The sequence below is a fragment of the Octopus bimaculoides genome, chromosome 20, assembly GCF_046866305.1.
Source record: "Octopus bimaculoides isolate indiv1 chromosome 20, ASM4686630v1, whole genome shotgun sequence".
Classification (NCBI taxonomy): domain Eukaryota; kingdom Metazoa; phylum Mollusca; class Cephalopoda; order Octopoda; family Octopodidae; genus Octopus; species Octopus bimaculoides.
Genome location: NC_142947.1, coordinates 28,543,752 through 28,567,088, shown reverse-complemented (window position 1 = coordinate 28,567,088; position 23,337 = coordinate 28,543,752). Strand labels below are relative to the sequence as shown.

Here is a 23,337-nt window from a genome sequence, read left to right as displayed (position 1 = left end):
ATTGTAGCTCAGCGCTCTGCGTGTTCGAATCACGCCGGGGGTCACCACTTTATAGGAAAGTGGGTTATACATCATTAGATATATACCTGACTTTCCTATATAAAATTAAGAATTATACGGAACGCTGAACTCCAGACTATCAACACAAACAACATTTATTTTAAGGTGGTTAATATATACATCTTTAGCTCTTGTTTGTTGAGACGTCTTCTGTGTGTGTGAGCATGGTTGTTGGGACGTTGGTATGTAGATGTGAGCGAGCTGTCTAGCGTAAGTTCGAAAGATGGAGAGAGACAGCTAAACACGTCCTTGCTCAATCGCTGGCCAGCAAGAAAGAGACAGAATGAAGCGGGAAAGCTTGGTTGTTGAATTCCACGCATGCGTGAGACTACGCATGCGCACAGCGTTACTACACTCTTAATTGCTTTATCTACCATGGTACTGTCAACTTGGATAGCTGGTCCCTCTGTTGGGTTGTCATTCGGCAGACTCTCTTTCTCCCATTCATTCTCTTTATTGAGCAACCTTTCATAGTGGTATCTCCAAACCTCTCTCTTTGCAGCCACGTTTAGTGCAAGTGAACCCTCATCCATGCGGACACATTTCTCTCCTACGACATCACGATTCTCTCTCACACACTCTCTTGCAACACGAAATAACTTAAGTCTTTGGTCCTCATGGTGCAGAACATAGGCAAATTTTTTCTTATCTGCTTCCCCTCTGGCTAAATAAACCTGTCTCCTAGCTTCCCTTGTGGCAGTCTGATACAATTCCCTGCTACCTCCATTCTTCCAGTTCTTCCAAACCTGTTTCTTTTGTCTAATAGCCCTGTCAACAACATTGTTTCACCACCACGTTACTTTGGGTCGAGAGGGGACTTTGCACCATTCACAGATCTGGTTAGTCGCTCTCAGTAGGTTGTCCTGTAGAAACCTCCAATTGTCTTCCACATTATGTGATGCTATATCCCCTTCTATATCGTTGACGGTTTCGAGTAACACATCTCTAAATCTCTGTCCATATGTAGGATCTTTAAGCTTCCAGACCCTTCTCCTCCATGCTGGTCATCTTCTGGGCAACCACTTAGCCCTGATCCTGACTCACTAACTACTAGTCTATATTGTGGGGTACATTCTTTGCCTGGGAAGGTTTTGGCATTTATAAATAGCCATCTTCCCCTTTTTCTGGCAAGGATGTAGTCAATTTTGCTAGTGTGTCTGCCTGAACAGTTGGTGACTAGGTGACTGGCAGGTTTCCTGAAGTATCGCAAACCATAAGGTCATTTGCATCGCAGAACTCCAGCAGCTTGGTTCCCTCCTCATTGCAGGAACCAAAACCATAGCCTCCTTGTATGCCATGGAAGCCCCCTGTATGTTGTCCAACATGATATATATACATATATATAGATTCTAAACAAAATTGTCCAACAAACGGGAACGTAAAACTCTTGAGTAATAATTTTTGTGATATTTCTGCTGCTTTTCAATAAAGTATATATATATATATATCTATATATGTATATATATCTATATATGTATATATATATATATATATATGTATATATGTATATATATGTATATATGTATATATATGTATATATGTATATATATGTATATATGTATATATATATATATATGTATATATATATATATATGTATATATGTATATATATATATATATGTATATATGTATATATGTATATATGTATATATATGTATATATGTATATATGTATATATATGTATATATGTATATATGTATATATATGTATATATGTATATATATATATATATGTATATATGTATATATATATGTATATATATATGTATATATGTATATATGTATATATATATATATATTTTATATATGTATATATGTATATATATATATATATTTTATATATGTATATATGTATATATATATATATATTTTATATATGTATATATATATGTATATATATATGTATATATATATGTATATATGTATATATGTATATATATATATATGTATATATGTATATATGTATATATATATATATGTATATATATATATATATGTATATATGTATATATATATACATATATATATATCCTTTTGATTAGAAAAATTTGAAGACTGCTTGTGACTTTCTCAATCCAAAAAGTTTATTCAACCCAGTATTTACAAGCTATTATTTATAGCTTGATCTGTGTACTTTGAGATATACTATTCCCAAACAGAAAAATAAAAGTATTTATAAAGTGTAGAATTTTCCCAAACGCCATTATTTAAATATAAGTCTTATTAATGTAGTATTACACAACTTCTAGACTGATTTTGTTTTTGTTGTTATCTGTAATAATATTGCTTGTACTATCACCATCTCTTTATATACACCTGGGAGTCAACAATGGAGCCTTTACATGATCATTCAACCTGGCAGAAAGAGCAGGCAAATCTCTCTCAAACCACACATTACTGGCTTTAAAAATAAAAAAAAAACCAGAGAATTCATTGGATAAGTCTGGTCATAACTTGAATACCTTTTGATTATATGTCTGCTAGGTCGAGGCTGACTTAAGGTTGAAAAACAACTCAATCTGTTCTGACATTTCTTTATAACATCATCTGCAAAAAGCTCACTATAGCACAAGGCTTGAAATAGTAGCTAAAACTTCTTTAGCCCATGCTGTACTATTTCAGAAAAGTTGAATAACGTAACCTTGCCAGACAGGATAGTCAAATTTGCACAGCCCAAGTTGATCTCGTAAGGGTTTTAAACTCAGAATGTAAAAAATTGTAATTGAATATCGCAAAGCATTTCCCTCCAAAGTTAATATTAAACAAACTGGTATAACCCCTCTATAAATAGTTACGCTTGAAGGAGTCATTACCAGTTATTAACTTGGCCATTGTTATTTCAAATTGAGAAGTTAAACAGTGATTTAGTAGTTTACTGTAAGCATTAGTGTATTGGATAAAATACCTTATGTTCTTAGCACAAATCCTGCTAAGGTCAGCTTTGTTTTCATCCTTCCAAGGTCAATTATTAAAGCACCTGTGGCATGTAGTGGATTGACCAAAATATTAGTGTCAGACCCGAATCCTTGCAGTACTTGTTTTTGCTCTTATTATTCCATGCTCAAATGCTTCCATGGCTACTCAAGTGATAAGCTTAATCAGTTTCATGACTCAACACCACCACTTGCCACTGTGAGTGCCTTCAGTATAGTCCACTCTATTGCAAGCATTTGTTCTAGCTCTCTAATTAAGAATTCCTTCTTCCCCTCACTCCTTTCACCAATCTCAGATGTCTTGTCATGGGCCCTGCCATACTCACCTGACTGAGCGATAAAAAATATAGCTGTGATGACACTGTTTTGCTTGTTTTCTTCATGACTGGAAATAGTAACCAAATACCCCTCAAATCATACTCCACCATTTTATTAAAAAAATGGTAGGAGGACATTGGAGAAAGTAGGATGATCATAGGTTGCCCAAGTCTTCTGAATTAGGGATGACTTGGTATCAAACGGCAATTACAAAACTCTGCCTTTATTCTATCTCCTTTACAGCAGAATGAACTTTAAAATAAATGAATGCTCAACAAAAACTAAATGAATATGCAACAAATTGCTTTCTTTGTTTTTAATGTTATTTGTTCCTTTTTTCTTACAGGAAACTGGCCATCCTATACCTGCTGATAAACCTATGGACACTAGCTGTATTGATTGGATACGCATGGGTACTACTGTAGCAACTAATGCCCTACTAGAACGCAAAGGAGAAAGGATTGCCTTGGTTATAACAAAGGGCTTTAAAGATTTGTTATATATTGGTAATCAGTCCAGACCAAACATCTTTGATTTGGTAAGTGTAGTAATTTTTCTTTAACTCCTTATTTTTAAGAAATATGCTGCAGGTAGAGGTGGATGACTGCATTACTTAACGAGTTAGTTGCTGTTAATTAACCCTAGGTCATCCCTGATTGAGAAGTTATTAAAGACATCCCAATCATAACTATTTCTTCTTGGGGTAACATTCTCCAGTGTTCCTTTCATTTTTTTTAAAGGCAGATATAATTTGCAGAAATTTGGCTGTAACGTCTTGTTGATCAAGTAACTGTCACTGTTCTGTTGGCTGAGAAGGCTACCTTAATTTATGAGCCACAGATTGCCTTTGAAATACATATTTGTTGTCTCTACCACCACATAGTGAAGCTTGCAGTGTCCAGCAATTGGGTTAAAGTTTATAACTGCTGTTCAATAGATTTGAACTCAAGTCAGTGTAATTGAACTAGAAGCTTGTTGTTTATGTAACATATGTTACATACTGTGTAATAGAGTGTCAGTGACTAAATTGTTAATATATAAGTGTTGATACTTGACTACAACAACAATTTATCATCATATGTTTCTCCATACTTGTCTGGGTTGGACAGGTCTTCTCCAGCACACTGCTGTTTCACCACTTGCTGTATTCCTTTATCATCTCCTTTGTGAGATCAGCCTTCAACAACTATTCCCATGTGTTCCTTGAACTTCATTTTTCACAGGCTTCTTTCATTTAGCATCTTTGACTAAGTATTTTTGATAACAATACCTGGATTTCTGATTCTCTTTAAATTTATAGTTTGGGACTCACTAATTTTAATACAATAACAATTTTATAACATTGTCCATGGTTATGATAAATGACTTCCTCTGTCTGTCTGAACATACACACACATATGCCTATACCATCAAACACACTAACTCAATATACAAGTATCTCTACTTCCATCACCACCACATCTACCATCGACCTCCATCATCATACATCTGCCATGTGTTTCATCTCAATAGACAATACATTACTAGTAGTGATTATTTACTGATTAACTTGAAAATTTTAACAGTATCCAGAGCTTTTATTCTAATAAACGGATAATTTTTATGATGACACATTCATTCTAAATACATGTCAACAAAATCAAAGTGAATATACTAATCATTATTGTATTTCATCATTGGAGAACAACTTCTCTTTTCAGGTGATTGTATATTCATAACACACTTGATTCATTAGAGTAAGGAGACCTTGGGACACTGGGTGTTTCAACATTCAATCTCCTCACCCAAAGCTACTTTCAACTAATGAATCTGACAAGAGTTTGTGGCTTTTGTTTTTTATAAATTCTGCAAATAAACTACTTGCTGACATATTGTGCCAGGCCATGTTAAAAGCAACTGTGTCAAGCCATGTGAAGTGCACCTCTGCCAGTATCATGTAAAAAGCACCCAGTACACTCTGTAAAGTGGTTGGCATTAAGAAGAGCATCTGGCTGTGGAAACGAAGCCAAATCAGATTGGAACTTGATGATTCCTGCCAACTGGTAATAAATTGTCAGGTGAACTGTGAGAATTAGAAGAATTATGTACATATTCATTTTTAATATGTTCCAGCAGATTTAAATGTAAATGTGCTAAATGCTAATGAATCTAACAAGTTTATAATAATTGTGTGAAAATTCTTAATTCATTATAAATATTTTGGCACTGACTAATTTTAGTAATATTATCTGAGATTATTATAACTGATCTACTTTGTGAGTGTGTGTGTCCGTGTCCACACACACACACACATTTAATGTAGTGGTTGATGATGATTAGTCAGAGAGTTACCATTAGTTGTGAGAAAAAGCCTGGAAACAAAATTCCAAGTGACATTTTGTTCTGAGTGTGACAGAGTTATCTCCCTTTGACCAGTTCCATTTGTGTCCCCCACCCCCCCAGTCAGTATATGCACGATTTCCTGTATTCCTACCTCCAGTAGTAGAGTGTTAAGTTCCTCTGTCCAGCAGGTCTGAGGAGCCACTTATATCGCTAAGACCATAATAGGTGCAAAACCAATGCTAACTCCTGGACTGGGTATAACTAACAACTGCATTACATATTACTGCTCAAAAGATTTTAAAGCATTATTTTTTCAGACTTAGGAACAACTGACTGATATATATATATATGTATGTATGTAATCCATATTCAATTAAGAGAAGAAAATGGAGAGCTAATGATTAATATTTGTTTTTTAATAAATCGTTCATTCCTACAATTGTTTCAATTTGTAATCATTCAATAAATTACAAATATATGCAATAAATCTGCATTTATAAGTTATGAGCAAAATATCATCAGGAAAATATTAGACATAAAAAAATTACATGTTGACCAATCTGTTCTTTCCAGCAGACTAAATATATAAAATTGATTTTATTTTTTTAGTGTATGTGTATGAGAGCTAACATAAATTTAAATTTAATAAGAAATAAAATAAAATAATAAAATAAAAATAGAATTAAAATCAAAATAGAATAAAAATAAAATAGAATAGAATAAATATATACAGTGGGGGGAAATAAATATTCGTACATGTCAAAATTCTTTATTTAATTTCTAATAAACATAAATGGGATATACCAATACTATATTTGCATACACATGCATAAACTAAGAATATGCAAAAGAAACTTATAAATTATAGTAACTAATGAATTTATATACACCTAGCAGCTAAACCCGGTTTCACCCGGTCTGTTTGGATGATGTGGCTGTGATTGTTTTTGGTTTGGCATAATCTATAACAGCATTTCTCAACCTGATCATTTCGTGTCCTGTTTCAATTGGAGCCTCCAGCTGTATGAAGATTTCACCCCCTCTTGTCAGAAAATGGCTTCAGGAGTTGTGAAGAAAGAATTTGTCTGTTTGTGAGAGCTATTCTATTGGACGTCTGTCTAATCATTAAAAGATTTATTTAATTATGAACATAGAAAGAAATTATACATTAATCGTAATTTTTGTAAGCAGTTTTATCCATAAAAATTTTATTTGCAGAGAGCAGAAATTGAAAGATGTGTGGTGGGGTGTATATGTGAGAGAGAAAGCAACTGATGTTAATGACAGAATAACATTTGAAATGCAAATCTGTGAATGAAAAATAAGTTCAGACTTCTACATGGTAGGTAGACCTGGTAGAAATAGCAGCCAAATTTCCCTCAAAATACCCTACTGTATTAATGCGAGAATTCTGCGTATTATGTTAAGAAGTTGACGTTAAGAATTGCTTTAATGAAAATGAAGCTGTAAGAATGAACGGGGAAATTGTGTGTAAGAATTAATAGCAGACATATCCAATTTAAGAAAAGTGAAGAGAAAAGCAAAGTGAAGTATGGAATAAGTAATTGTTATACGCTTATAGAAAAACAATTTATATTATAGAAATTGATACATACCTGTTGAAGATTAAAATGAGCTATTGTTTTCGACGCGTGTATAATCATAGAGAAACTGAAAGACATGAAATGTCCGTTTGTGTGTGTATTTTTGCATTTAGCAGGAGTTGGTTTGTGTTTTATCTGTCGATCAATGGCCGGACAAGTGAAAAGAGAAGGCAATCTTTTGAAGTGGGCGTCGAATGAAGATACATGGAGAGTTTTATGACTGAACTTCTTTTGAAGTTGTGGTAAGAAGGGAGAATTGATATGCGTGCGTATGTCTGTGTGTGTGTGAATGTGTATGTTTGATAGGGTGTGCATGACAGAGAGTAATGTTGATGGTGTATGTGTATATGAGAGAGAAAGAAAGAAAGAGAGAGAGAGATAAATGAAATTTATCATTCAGTTTATTTATTATGTATATATGTATGAATGGCTTCAGTGACACACACATACATGCACGCAGGTTGTTTTAATCGATTTTCTCTGTAAGTATGGGGGCTAGGAAAAAAAAGAAAGTGCGTTCCAATCTATGCACCCCTCTCCACATGTGTGCCATTTTTCATGCGAATCCACCCAACCATTTGGCTGTGAACCTCAAGACAAGAAAGAATACAACGGTTGGCCAACTTCAATTCATATTATAGATTATAAATATTTAGGGGTGAAAAAAAGTATTCGTACAGAACATAAATAACCAATAATTCTGATTTAATACTTCATAGCATAACCATTATTCAGTTCTACTTCAACCAATCTCTTCTTGTAGTTCTTAATCAATGACTCACATGTTTCTTTAGGAATTTTTCCCCATTCTTTTTGACAAATTTTCTTCAAATCTGGAATGCACGTTGGGGCTCTTGAATGAATTTTAATTTTCAAATACCACCACAAATTTTCAATGGGGTTCAAGTCAGGTGACTGGCTTGGCCATTCTAATAATTTTATATTGTGATCGACAATCCATTTTTTGGTAGACTTCGCCGTGTGCTTAGTGTTGTTATCCTGTTGTAAAACCCACCCTTCACAAAGCTGGAGCTTTTCTACAGAGACCCATAAATTATTGTTCAAAATAATTCTACCATCTATAACATGTAAATTGCTAGTGCCATTTACAGAGAAACACCCCCACACCATGATGTTTCCACCTCCAAACATTACGGTAGGAATTGTGTTTTTCGGCAAATAGGCGGTACCATCTTTCCTCCAAACATGGTTGCGTGAATTTCATCCAAACAATTCAGTTTTTGACTCGTCTGTCCATAGAACATTTTCCCAGAATGTATCAGGTTTATCTTTATGTTCATAAACAAATTTTAAACAGGCATCTCTATACCTTTTAGTCAACAGCAGAGTTTTTCTAGGAGAGCGTGACTTCAGTTCATTCCTATGAAGTTCATTTCTGATTGTTCATAGTGTAACACTAGTCGCTGAAGCTAACAAATCTTCTTGCAACTCCCTTCTGGTGATCATTGCGTATTTTTTCGATTCTTCGCATCATTTTTCTTAATGATCTAGGGGAAATCTTGCGTGGTGCACCGGATCTTATTCTGTTTGTAACAGTTTCCGATTTTTTATATCTTTGAATAAATGAAGATATGGTAGAAAATGGAATACAAAGGATCTCTGATATTTTCCTGTAACTTTTACCTGCTTTCCACTGTTCAATAATTAAGTTTTTCACTGCATTTGTGAGTTCTTTACTTTTCGCCATTATTACAACACTACTTTACGTTGTCTCAGTGCTGAATGAAGAAGCTAGCGTTTTGACACTTAAAAATGACTACTGATAAGATTATTGGAACAAACGAGAAAGTTCTAGTAAAAAAAATCATTTTAACAGTATTTTGTGGCATAGAAAATCATAAATTTATTTTGTACGAATACTTTTTTCACCCCTAAATATTTATGATTGTGTATAAATTCATTAGTTACTATAATTTATTGGTTTCTTTGGCATATTCTTAGTTTATGCATGTTTATGCAAATATAGTATTGGTATATCCCATTTATGTTCATTAGAAATTAAATAAATAAAGAATTTTGACATGTACAAATATTTATTTCCCCCCACTGTATATTGATACACATATACGTACAGATATAGATATATAAAAGTATATACATAAATAAATGTACATACATATACATATTTACACACAGATATATAAAACAAAAAAGCTACATACGGACACTATTGATATCTATGCCCATTGGCTAAAGTAATTTGAATTTGTGTACATGGCGTAGGAGTGGCTGTGTGGTAAGTAGCTTGCTTACCAACCACATGGTTCCGGGTTCAGTCCCACTGCGTGGCACCTTGGGCAAGTGTCTTCTACTATAGCCTCAGGCCGACCAAAGCCTTGTGAGTGGATTTGGTAGACGGAAACTGAAAGAAGCCCATCGTATATATGTATGTGTGTGTATATGTTTGTGTGTCTGTGTTTGTCCCCCCAACATCACTTGACAACCGATGGTGGTGTGTTTACGTCCCCGTAACTTAGCGGTTCGGCAAAAGAGACCGATAGAATAAGTACTAGGCTTCCAAAGAATAAGTCCTGGGGTCGATTTTCTCTACTAAAGGTGGTGCTCCAGCATGGCCACAGTCAAATGACTGAAACAAGTAAAAGAGTATGTGCGTAAGTGTTTCAGAGACAATATCAGATCATAATGGTTTCAGTTTATGCGTGTGTACATAATTATATGACAATAAAAGGTTTACTGTTACTATCACACTCACACACACACACACACACACACATGTATATATATGTGTATGTGTTCATTCAGTTCTATAGTATTTGGTTTTAATTAATGTATAATTTAATGTTGTGATCTAATTTATTTTGGTAAAACATGTGTATGTCTGTATATGTATGTTTATATTCATTAATATTTATAAGATTGACAGTGAGGTTACAGTTAAAAGTATCCAACCACTTATTAATCTATTTATGAAATTAAATTATGAATAGTATTAATATAATCTATATTTAATTAATATAATCTATGATCTATATTAATTTACATTAATTAATTATAGAGGATATCATATGAACCTTATATAATTTTATATTACTCTATAATCTAATTAAATTTAGTAAAAACATATTTTGTGGAATGTACTCAAGATAAATTTTTTCCATTTCTTGAGTTGAGGAGATGGTTCTTAGATATAAGAATTTGGTAGGCCTCCCCAGTACACAACTCACTGCAATTATTTGAGATTCTGTATGATTTAGCAAAACTAGCAGTTTTCCACCTAAGATTAAATTAAATTTTGTTATGCTTTAATTGCCATATGAACTTACTTAACCTGGTGGATTTCATTTTTTGTCTATTTTTAAAGCTATGTAAATGGTTAGTGACCCTAATTTTAATTCTGTTCTCGGTTGACTCTATATAATAGAATTTCTTTCCTTGTGATTCAACTATACATTGGTAAACTTAGTTATTTTTCTAGCATAAGTTTTTAAATTTACAACTAATTTTAACTTTACAGTCTCAGGTTTTGTTTGCATCCCTAAATATAAATTTGTTTGAAGTATTTTTAAGAAGGGAGTTAATATGGGTTAATTCTCTTCTATCATTAAGTTATGTAGGACTGTTAATGTTATTAAGGTTTGTGAAATCATGTTGGTGTTGTGAAGAATTATTATTAGAGACAGGACAAGGTGGTGGGTTGGCAGAATCATTACAATGCCAGGCAAAATGCTTAGCGGCATTTCGTCTGCATTTCAAATTCCGCTGAGGTCAACTTTGCCTTTCAGGGTTGATAAATTAAGTACACTTTGGGGTCGATCTAATCGACTAGCCCCATCCCCCAAAATTTCAGGCCTTGTGCCTATATAAATGCCTATATAATGCCTGTTGTTTATGTTTTATATTTCTAAAAATCTATGGTAAAAGTTTTTTTGTTTTTTATTAAAAAGGCAAAGTTTTCGTTTTTTTTTTTTCCTTGAAAGCCACCTCTAAGACACTGTTTCTTCAATATAGTTTCTGATTCCCCCCCACCCACCATTGATGGTTCTCCATCTATTATGCAATTAAAATAACAGAAAATTCTTAAACTTTCATATTGTGGTCGTATTGTGCATACGTAACCTATTTAAAGTCAACAAATTTGGGGAGTGAGGTGGTCACATGACTGGTAACATTTGTGCTTCTCCGTACATAGAGTAGATTCTACAGTAGCACATATTTCAACAAAATTTTACTTTTATCTTTTCCAGATGTTTAAAATATATTTTATAGAATAAGTTAAGTGTAATTCAGACCCCATGCCAAAAGAAAAAAGAACAGGGAGTGCCAAATTATTTGGTTATCTTCATGAATTCGGTGAAAATGTGTTTTCCACCACTGAAGATAGAATGCTCCATTGTAAGTTGTGTAAAGCAGAGCTGAATTTGAAGAAAAGATATTTTGTCCTTCAACACTTACATACAAAAAGGTATAGAAAAGCTGATCTAGAACTTAATAGTCACCAATCATCACGAAATGCATCCTGTTCTGTTGCGGTTTCTGTTCATCATCTTTATTGAATGTGGAGCTTAATTTCAACCAGGATGTTTTGATGCAGATATATTAATATGAAAATTAAAAAATGAAAGTTTGAAATCATTTTTGGAGAAGTATACTGAGAAAAGTATTCTAAAAGAATCAACTCTTAGAAAATACTATATAGACAAATATTGTGCAGAAACTATGAACAAGATCAAGGAAGCTGTCGGAGATAAGCAAATATATATTTCAATAAATGAAACCACTGATTTTTGTGGGTAGGCACCTTGCGAATATCATTGTAGGTACTTGAGAAAAGTCCGATAGCCGAAGCATGCATTTACTAATATCAAAATTTCTTACTCTTACTAACAGTTCTACTATCACACAACTATTCACTTCTTTAGCATTACTGTGGACTGATGGTTTCAAGTATGACAATGTGTTACTATTTGTGACAGATGCTGCCCATTATATGAAAAAGGCTGCTAAAACAATCCATGTAACATGTTTAATACATGAATTCCATAGAATTGCTGAAGAAGTATGCTTACTATTTCCAGATGCTGATAGGTTGATTGCAAATGGTAAAAAATATTTCTTAAATCTCCATGTAAGTGTGAACTTTCCCATGAACATCCACCAACACTGAGTTTACCTCCACAACCCGTTCTCAAATATTGATACTCTAAAGGAAATTTTTAATGCATTGAACAGTGAAGAAGCTTCCTCTACACATATTGTCCAAGATTTGATTCGTAACTCCAGTGTTCATAGCGATCCTTCCCCTATTGTTGCACATTTTCAAATGCTACCACAAACTATACTAGCTTTAGAAAACGCGGAACATTCTGTGCTAGAAGCTCTATCTTTGTTTGACAGCACAATTGAAAAGGTGAGGAGTACTACTGGAGAGAGGGGCAGACACATAGCAAAAAAAATGTCAAAAAATGATTGATGCCGATACCGGCCTACAACAGATATTGCAAAAGTTATTTAAAGGGCAAATGCACAATATGCTGAAAGCTCTCACCGAGTGATATAGCATCTTTCAAACATGCACCTTTGACATCGATCGAAGTTGAAAGATCTTTTTCAAAACTAAAACATCTGCTTTCAGATCAATGGTTGAATTTGACTTGTGAAAACATAAAAAAAACTTTTAGTGGCATCTTGTAACAATACCTATAGTAATGGTGGTGATGTATAAATGTTTTTGTTTGCTGCTGTTTAGTATTGTTTTGTTTTATTTTATTTCTGTTTTTAGAAAGTGTGTTCTCTTTTCTATCTGTATGTTTTCTTATTAAAACTTTTCTATTTCACATGGATTATAAATTCCATTAACCAAATAGTACAAAATTATGTTACCTTATTTAACGTTGTAATAGATATTTTCAGTTTTGACTAATTTCATTTTATTGCCTGTGTTATAAACAGTTTCTACTGAAAAATAAACAGGCATAACTTTTGCTTCATGACTATATTTACGATCCCATCAGCATATCTCATTAAGCAATACTTCTTCTCTGTTACACAATACTAATTTTTAGTGTTGTAAACACTTATGTACCTTTTAAATGCTATGTTTGCTTGTTTAAATTCTTATTTGTTAGTAGTATAAATACCTATTTTAGTGCCATAAATACCTATATTTAGTGCCTTAATTACCTGCTATACATGCCTCTTTTTAAGTGCCTCAATATCCTGCCCATAATTACTGTAAACTAGCAATGCATCCCAGTGTTGTTCGGGTATTATGACCTACAACCACATTGTATTATTTGTTCCTTTCTTATGGGCAGAATCACCACAGCTGAAATATAGTGAACTGGATTATTGGCGTAATGGAAGTTTTAAAGTGAAGGCGGGGAGGGTACAGTTTGCATGGGTTTGCATGAAAGTGCTTTCTGTTCTTAAGAAGGATCACAAACTATGTATTGTTTCCTTGTATAAAAAGGGGTTAATATGATTTTGTCCAGAAATCACGTTTTCAAAACTCTTAATTTCCTCATCCCCACAATTTCTTAATTTGTAACTTTTTTTCTGAATTTCTTTTTTTATCCATGTAGAAAAATACAGAGATTATGAATCTGGGAAATATATATATATTTTTTTAAGTTTAATTTTTCTTAAAGGAACATTCAATACCCTTTCCCCCACCTCACCCACCCATCACCTACCTGCTTTCAAAAAGCTAAAACTTCCCAATGTTTCACTTTCGTCTGATGTTTCACGCCTGCATAGAATTGTACTGAAATAGCAGACATAACAAAATACCAGACCACCACCAGAAAACCTGACATACTAGAAACAGGTAAATGACATTATTTCTGAAGAAACTTCCCCACTTTCCAAAAAGCTAAAAGTGAAACATTGGGAGTTTGTAGCTTTTTGAAAGTGGCGAGGTAATGGGTGGATGTTGGGGAGGGAGATATTAGTGTTTCCTTAAGAAAAAAGGAAGAAGAAAATTCTTAAAGATTCATACTCTCTGTTTTTTTTCTCTGTGAAAAAACTTTGGAAAAAGTAAGAAATGAAGAAATTGGGGTAGAGAGTGAGAAAATGAGATGTTGAGAATGTGTTTTTTGGGAGAAATCCTAATCTCCTGTATCAAAAACATAGTAATGGGAAAAAATTTAGGTAAGAAATAAGGGTGGGGGTGCTAGAAACAACAGGTAAAGGACAAGATTTCTGGGAAAACTTCCTTTTAAGTTTATATGGAAGATCAGGTTTTTAAATATGCTCATCACAAACACAAATTACAGAATAGAAAAAGGTCATTTCAATTGGATTTGAGCTTTAATTTTGCGCATGCACTCAGCAAGAAATAACATAATTTCTACAGAAGTTTTACCTAGAGTGTGTGTGTGTGTGTGTGTGCGCACACATGTGCATGTTTATGCCAAAGTTATTTTATGGCATTCTTTCATTTTAGCAGCAAAGTTGTTACCTTGATCATATGATTGTTCATTAATTTCTGTAGAAAATTTTTATTTCTTTACATTTTGAAGAGAGCAGAAAGAGAAGAGAAAGTGAAAAGGTGATATTTTCTTTGAAGTGAGAGCAGAAAGTGAAAGATGTATGGATATGTGTGTGTGCATGAGAGAGAGAGAGAGAGAGAGAGAGAGAGAGAGAGAGAGTGTGAGTGAAGGTGTGGGTTGTCATGTATTTTTTGGCATGTATGTGTAAGTGGCACTCACTTGCTCTCTCTCTCACACACACACATTATCTTTCATATACACGCACATAAATACACATAAATACATCTTTTTGTGTGTATGTGTACGTGTGCCTGTGTGAGAGAGAGAGTGAGTGACTGTATTTCCTCACTAGAGATGGATATATTTTGATGAAATTTTTCTAGCTTATTTTTAATACAATATTTATGTGTACATTTTCATAAATATTTGAGTAGAATTCTATGAAAGTGAAACATTAGAAGCAAAGCAAAATATTGCTTGAAAATGACCTCAAAATTATGCAACCTGACCTCGTTTCTGAGATTATTCTAGTAGTAAAAAAAGAGTTGTTGTGCCAAAAGCAGTTTATTTGGTAGCCTTTATATATATAGATAGATGATAAGAAGCTTTCTTTATTATAGTACAGATGTGATTAATGGAGAAACATTACTTTTATTATTCACACATTGTCACTCATAATAGAAAACTTTATAATTTTTGTTCAAATTGAAAGTATGAAACTATTTTCACTTTCAAATAACTATAGCTGGTTGTTGAGTTAGTGTAGAAAATTTGTTAATAAATATAAAGTTTATTTGTTAGCCAAAAGATTACTGAATCTTTTGATACCCCATATGTCAAAATCGGTAACTCAGTTTTTCGAGTGCATAAGGAACACACACACACTCACACACACACACACACACACACACACTCTCTCTCTCTCTCTTTCTCTCTCTCTCTCTCTCTCTCTCTCTCTCTCTCTTTCTCTCTCTCTCTCTCTCTCTCTCTCTCTCTCTCTCTCTCTCTCTCTCTCTCTCTCTCTTATATATATAGAAGATAATATTTCTATTACTGTAGAAATTATCCAGTTTTCTGTTATTAATAGAAGATATAATTCTGAACAGATTATGAGTTAAACTATAACCAACTCAAAAATATCTATAATTAATAATTTCACTATATTTATTATCTTTATTAAAATGTTTATAAATAGACCTGTAAATAGATTTAATTAAATTATTTTTAATTTGCATTGCATATGGAATGATAAACCAAATATTGTTAGATTCCTCAGGATTGTTTTTATAGTATTTATAATCCATTTTCGATTTAGTAAAGTTTATGAAAGAGGTATATGGTTTATTTTTGCTATTACTAATATTACAAGGATTATCAAGGGTATAAGTATTCAAGTTAATTACAGATTTATTTTTTTCTGATTTATTATTTACGTATTTGTCACTTTAAGAATAATTATAATTATTATTAAATTGCATATTATTTATCGTAGGTTTATAAAGTAATTTAATATTTGTTTTTTTCTATATTGTCTAGTATATATAAATCACAGTATGTCTGTGTATAATGACTAACACATGCATTTCCACAATTCTCAACCGATTTTCACCAAACTTTACACACGCATTACATATGTCCCAAGGATGGTCATGCACTATAACGTTTTGCCCAGAGTTCCTACATAAATGGATGTAAATGGACATGTTTTTTTAATGTAGGGTTTTCTATACTTTTTTAATCTTTTTATAAAAGTGAAAGGATTTTCTCTATTTATTTATCTCCCATGAATATCCAATACCAATCTATCTTAATCTATGTATTTAAACTGCATTACACTTTGGCAAGCTTACTTTTACCTATTCTGAGTTACTTGAAAGGTGATGTTCCCTTCCCTCTCTTCTATTTATTGATACATTTGTTTACCTTTGATACTGTTGTTTTATTTTAAGGATGCTTATTTACCCATCCATTATGATATTTTGACTGTTGTCCATTGTTTCAAATATATTTTAGTATTGTCGATCTAGCTCTCTTTAAACAATTACATATGCCAAGAATTCACAATGACCTTGAACCCACAAGAGTAAAAAAGAGAGACAGAGACAGGCAGAAACAAGGAAAATACCCCTTGTATTTGAATACTATGCAAATATTCTTTTAAAGAACTTTTCATTTAATTTTTCAAAATTTAATTGTTTTCCATACTTAAAGTTGAAAAAGTCTCAATGACTGAAACCAGTACTAAAATGTTTTTTATGATAAAATTATTTTAGCATTTTTTACCTTGACGTATTTCACTTATGCATATCAACTTGTGTGTTCCTTTTCAGCCTTCTACATGTACATATATATATATATATATATACACACAGCAATGAATTTAGGGTACAAGTAGAGGTTCACCTCTTGTTCATCATAGTCCTGCAGGCAATAACAAAGGAATTTTAGTTGGGCTGTCCCTGGGAGCTCCTCTATGCTGATGACCTTGTTCTCATCACCAAATCACTTCCAGAACTAGAGAAGAAATTTCAGGTGTGGTAGCATTAAAGGCCTTAAAGTAAGTAGCAGAGCAGAAAAATCAGAAATCCCTTTAGGCCCTGCTCAATCTGTAGAAAAGGTGTAGGTAGAAACTCCATAAGATGTACCTGGTGCAAGCTATGGACACAGCAATATCAGAGGAAGGTTGACAGGAAAAACAGATTTTGTGTGTAGAAGGTGCACAGGTACACCTAACACTAAAAATGTACAAAAAATAGACTCCATCAAATGCCAGTGGAGAAAACTTGAAGTAGTTGATAGCTTCTGTTACCTAGGTGATTGAGTTAGTTGCAAGGATGGATGCTTCAGGAGCATAGCTACTAGAATATCTATATATATAAAAATGAGACTGTCTGTCTGTCTGTCTGTCTGTCTGTCTGTGTGAATCCCTAAAACTCGAGAGCTACGCAACCAATTTCATTCAAATTTTACACATGCCTTACTAAGGGTTCCAGTTGTGTTTTAGTCAAAAAAAATGTTTAACTTCTTGCAGAGTTCGAGCCCACGGCAACATAATATCTCCTCCACTATTTAAGTATTACGTGTCAAAAGTGAAACAAAAACACTCCTGTCAAATACTTTCACTCTAAAAATGAAACTATTCTACTAACTGAAACAATCACATTTCGATACTGTAATGACAGATACTTTCAGAGAGAGAGAGAAAGAGAGAAAGAGAGAGAGAGAGATGTATATGTATACATATAGATGTATATGTACATGTATTCCACTAACTGAAACAATCACATTTCGATACTGTAATGACAGATACTTTCAGAGAGAGAGAAAGAGAGAAAGAGATGTATATGTATACATATACATGTATATGAACACGTATATGCATAGAATATATATATATAGATATAGATCTATATGCATACATGTATATGTATACATATGTGTAGATGTATATATATATATAGATGTACATGTAATATGTACACACACATATATATATATATATATATATATACATGCATACAGATATCTATACATATATACACTCATCACACACAAACACATGCACACAAACACACACATTAGTCATTTGTTTTCTTATCTAAAACTACGTCAAAAGTACTGAACGAATCTTTATGAAATTTGGAAATTATATTCTATGTATAACGGCCATAACTCCCATCAAAATTCATATATTTTTGATGTTGATGAAATTTTAACCCGAACATAACAGATGAGCATTATTTGTAATTCAACGGTACAACGGTGTAAGACTACCCTTTCAGATATACTTACATTGTGATTTCTGCAATGTGGTGCATAAATTGTCAAGTAAATGAGACGCATCTTTGCCTCTACTGATTCACTTGCAAAGTGTTGAGTAAAATTATTTCGTTGCAGACCTCCTTTGGGTCTTTTTATTATCACTGCGACACACATAGTCCCCAGTTGGTAACATTGATTTCAAGGCCCTCCTAGATGAGAGACTGGCATTCCACTTAATGTCTATGTTCCATGCTGGCATGGATTGGAGAGTTATTAATGTAGAAATATGGTATCGTAGCTACTAACAGTTGAGGGTTGCGTAGTCTAGACGGCGTTTTTAGATTTCATTATTCTCTTTAACCCGGGCAAAGCCGGGTATTTCTGCTAGTAATATATATAATGAATATAATATATATAATGATAATAAGCCTGTTGTCCATGCTGGTATTGGTTGGACAGTTTGACTGGGCTGGCACGCTGGAAGGCTGCACCAGAATCTAATCTGATTTGGCATGGTTTTCTACAGCTGGATTCCATTCCTAACACCAAGCACTCCAAGAGTGTAATGGGTGCTTTTACATGCCACCGGTGTGGGTGCTGTTTGCATGACACTGGCGTCTGCCACTATTGCGATCTTACTTTGCTTGATGAGTCTTCTTCTCAAGCACAACATAATGCCAAAGGTTTTGGTCATTGCCTCCATAAGGCCCAACACTCAAGAGGAGCTTGGCCACTTTGCTTCCATTAGGCCAACACTCAAGAGGAGCTTGGCCACTTTGCTTCCATTAGGCCCAACACTAAAGAGGAGCTTGGCCACTTTGCTTCCATTAGGCCCAACACTCAAGAGGAGCTTGGCCACTTTGCTTCCATTAGGCCCAACACTCAAGAGGAGCTTGGCCACTTTGCTTCCATTAGGCCCAACACTCAAGAGGAGCTTGGCCACTTTGCTTCCATTAGGCCCAACACTCAAGAGGAGCTTGGCCACTTTGCTTCCATTAGGCCCAACACTCAAGAGGAGCTTGGCCACTTTGCTTCCATTAGGCCCAACACTCAAGAGGAGCTTGGCCACTTTGCTTCCATTAGGCCCAACACTCAAGAGGAGCTTGGCCACTTTGCTTCCATTAGGCCCAACACTAAAGAGGAGCTTGGCCACTTTGCTTCCATAAGGCCCAACACTCAAGAGAAGCTTGGCCACTTTGCTTCCATTAGGCCCAACACTCAAAAGGTACTCAGCCACTTTACCTCCGACAGGCCCAACGTTCAAAGGTTGATTTTTTTTTTCATGTGCCACCAGCTTGGGTGCACTTGGCTTGACGGGTCTTCTTAAGCACAGCACATTGCCAAAGGACTCAGTCCCTAATCATTGCCTCTGTGAGATTCAAAGTTCAAAGGTCATGCTTCACCACCTTGTCTCATGTTTTCGTGGGTCTACTTCTACCACAGGTTCCCTCCACAGTTAAAGATCAGCACTTCTTTACACAGCTGTGCTCAGCCATATGCATCACCAGACCATACCAGCGCAGTCGTCTCTCTTCCACACCACATCTGATTCCTCTTATGCCTAACTTTTCTCTTAAAATGCTTACACTCTGTCGAATATGCACAGACATTGCACATAATTACTATTATTATTTCTACTCTATACACAAGGCCTTGAAAATTTTGTGGGGAAGGGTCTAGTTGATTACATTGACTCCAATGCATAAGTGGTACTTATTTAATTGACCCCGAAAGAATGAAAGGCAAAGTCCACCTCACCAGAATTCGAACTCAGAATGTAGCAATGGGTGAAATACCACTAAGCATTTCATCCAGTTCCCCACTTCTAAAGAAGAAGATATATATATATATATATAATAATAATAATAATAATAATAACTTTTAAATGGAATTTATAAGTTTTTTAATGCATTGCTACATGCATTCCCACAAATGACATCATGTTTCTTCAGATCATAGTCCATGTTCTTGGGCGAAATGCTGGGTGGTATTTCATCCACTGCTATATTCTGAGTTCAAATTCCGCCTAGGTCAACTTTGCCTTTCACCCTTCCGGGGTGAATGACTTAAATACCACGGAAACACTGGGGTCAATTTAACTGACTAGTTCCCTCCCCCAAAATTCCAGGCCTTGTGCCTTTATTAGAAAGAATTATTATTATTATTATTATTATTTGAAGGTGGTGAACTGGCAGAATCATTAGCATGCTGGGCAAAATGTACAATCTGTAGCATCCATGGACATCAGGTAGATCATGTTCATGTATTTACTTGTTTCAGTCATTAGACTGCAGCCATGCTGGAGCACCACCTTGAATTGTTTAGTTGAATGAATCAACCCCAGTACTTAGTTTTAAGTCTGGTACTTATTCTCAGGCTCTTTTGCCAGACCACTAAGTTACAAGGATGCAAACAGACAAAGACACACACATACATATACACATACATACATACACAGACACACTCACACATATACACATACATACATGCATACATACATACCATTACATTACATTACATTACATACATAAATGATGCAGATATACATGTACCAATTTATGCTGACAGAAGAAAATGAGGTCACAGTGGAGTAGTGATGTACATTCATGAAGATGTCACACCATTTATTCTGTTGTCACATTCAAACGTGACTTGTGATACACTCATAGTACATTGAAAGCAACTTGATGTGGTAATATGTACACAATATTATCCATTAAACACCTCAAAACATGATGGTAAATTTGAGAATAGCCTCAGATACATAAAAGGGGTATTGACCAACCTGTACCAATACATCAATATAGTCATCCTGGGTGATTTCAACCTCCCAAATGTTAAATGGTCTGAATGCCACCTTCTCTCTTGAATGTCATTTCATGAACAAATGTATGCAGCATCATTACTTGAACTTCCAAATATGCTGTTTATGGAACAAGTGATACTCCAGCCAACCAGCAGTAACAACATCTTGGATCTCTGCTTCATAAATAGGAGACCCCTTTGGTCATAAATGGCCATGGGATTGCACCTAGAAAGTTACCCTCCGAGGCACAAGTCCGGGCAAGGTTGTTTGTGGAAGGCCAGCAGTCTGTGGAAGGCCAGCAGTCTGTGGAAGGCCAGCAGTCTGTGGAAGGCCAGCACACCAGCCTCCCCTCTCCACAGCACTGATGCTATCCAAGGGAAAGGCAAAGGCCAATATAGCTTGGCACCAGTGATGTCGCAACTCATTTCTACAGCTGAGTTAACTGGAGCAACGTGAAATAAAGTGTCTTGCTCAAGAACACAACATGCAGCCTGGTCTGGGAATCAAACTCACAATCTCACGATCGTAAGCTTGACACTCTAACCTCTGAGCCATGCACCTTCATAAATAATATGAACATTATCTGTAATGTGAAGGTGATCCAACAACTTTTTCAGACCTCAGCCTTGTAGAACCAACAGTGTATGGTCCCAGTACATGCTGTAAAGTAGCTGACATTAGGATGGGCATGCAACCATAGAAACCATGCCAAAACAAACATTAGTACATGATCCAGTCATTGGATCCATGAGATCCTGTCAAACTGTCCAACCCATACTAGCATGGACCAGCAACGTTAAGTGATGATCTTATCAGTTGGAAGTGTTTAATAAATAAAGATATCTTTATCATAATCACCTGTTACTTACTTTTCAAGTAGATGTGTTTTTTTCATAATCATCTGTTACCTACGTTTCAAATAGATATTTTTCCAAAGTCATCATTATTTTTCCTTATTTATCTATTTGTGTTATTTTATTTACAGGAGATAAGTACACCTGAAGTTTTATATGAAGAGGTCATTGAGGTTGAGGAACGAATGCTGTTGAAACAAGATAAATGCAAATTGGAGCTGGATTGTAAAGTTGTCACAGGTATTACAGGGGAAAAGGTGAGAGCAACTGACCGAAATTCTAGGTCTTCTAACATATGTTACCTTTACTACAACTGCCCTATAAATAGTTTTGTATTGATGAGCCAATGAGGGAACCTTTACATAGTTGCTCAACCTGCAAGAAATAGCAGTCAAATTTTATACAACTCACATCCAACTGCATTAAAAACAAGGGACAAGTCTTGAAAAGTAAAAAGATGAGACATTTTCCACCAGAATTCTTTTTGTTGGCCCAATAAGCTGAAACTGCAGCCACAAAATAACAATTACACTGACCTACAGAACATAAAGAAAATTTTTGCTTTATAAGTTGGATATATTTTTGAGTACATTAGTCACACTGATTACACGTGTACAGTCAGAACTCCCCTTCAGCTTGAAGTGACATAAAGCTAATGGATCTTGATACTCATGTTACAGGTAAATTTATTAGAGTTGGAGATGATGTCCTCTAATAATTTAGAGTAGTTACATGTCTAATGGTTGGCTAGAAAGTTGTTAACATCAGAACAACAAAACCATGTACAGGGTTCAGTGCTGTCCATTGAATCTTTACAATAAGATTATTTCATAAGCTCTCTTATCTGAGGTGGGAGGTGAGGGCATCAGTAATCTCTGTTCAACTTTTACCCTGTTCCATCTGGGGAACTTACTGTCAAAGCAACTCCCTTCTTTGTTCAATGCATTTAACTAATTCAGTTATATGTGATTGTTGTTAATTTTGTCTCAAAATAGCTGATAGATAAAAACTAGTGTTATATTTGGTCAGTACTTATAATAAAAAGGAGTACTGATGGAATGTCCCAGTGAAGACCTCAATAAAATGTAAGCACAACAGATCTGATATAATGATTTGGGATAGTGAAGGGAAACTGTGCACAGTTGTGGAAATTAGCTACCCAGCGGATGTTAGCATAAAGCTGATGATGAGTGAAAAAGAGAATACC

The 23,337-nt window shown here is 34.5% G+C and overlaps 1 protein-coding gene across 3 annotated transcripts in view; it reads left to right on the top strand.

Moving 5' to 3' along the window:
* The window catches only part of LOC106867745 (5-oxoprolinase), a 267,840-nt gene that overhangs the window by 4,212 nt on the left and 240,291 nt on the right, over window positions 1-23,337 (top strand). For 2 of the 3 annotated variants that reach the window (XR_008266373.2, XM_052975150.2), the window contains exons 2-3: window positions 3,657-3,848; window positions 22,262-22,387. Coding sequence is in view for 2 of the 3 variants with exons in the window: in XM_052975150.2 (XP_052831110.1) it covers window positions 3,657-3,848; window positions 22,262-22,387 (318 nt within the window). In the remaining variant the exon portion in view is untranslated. The remainder of the gene's footprint in view (window positions 1-3,656; window positions 3,849-22,261; window positions 22,388-23,337) is intronic. The other variant, XM_089338272.1, reaches the window with a different exon arrangement.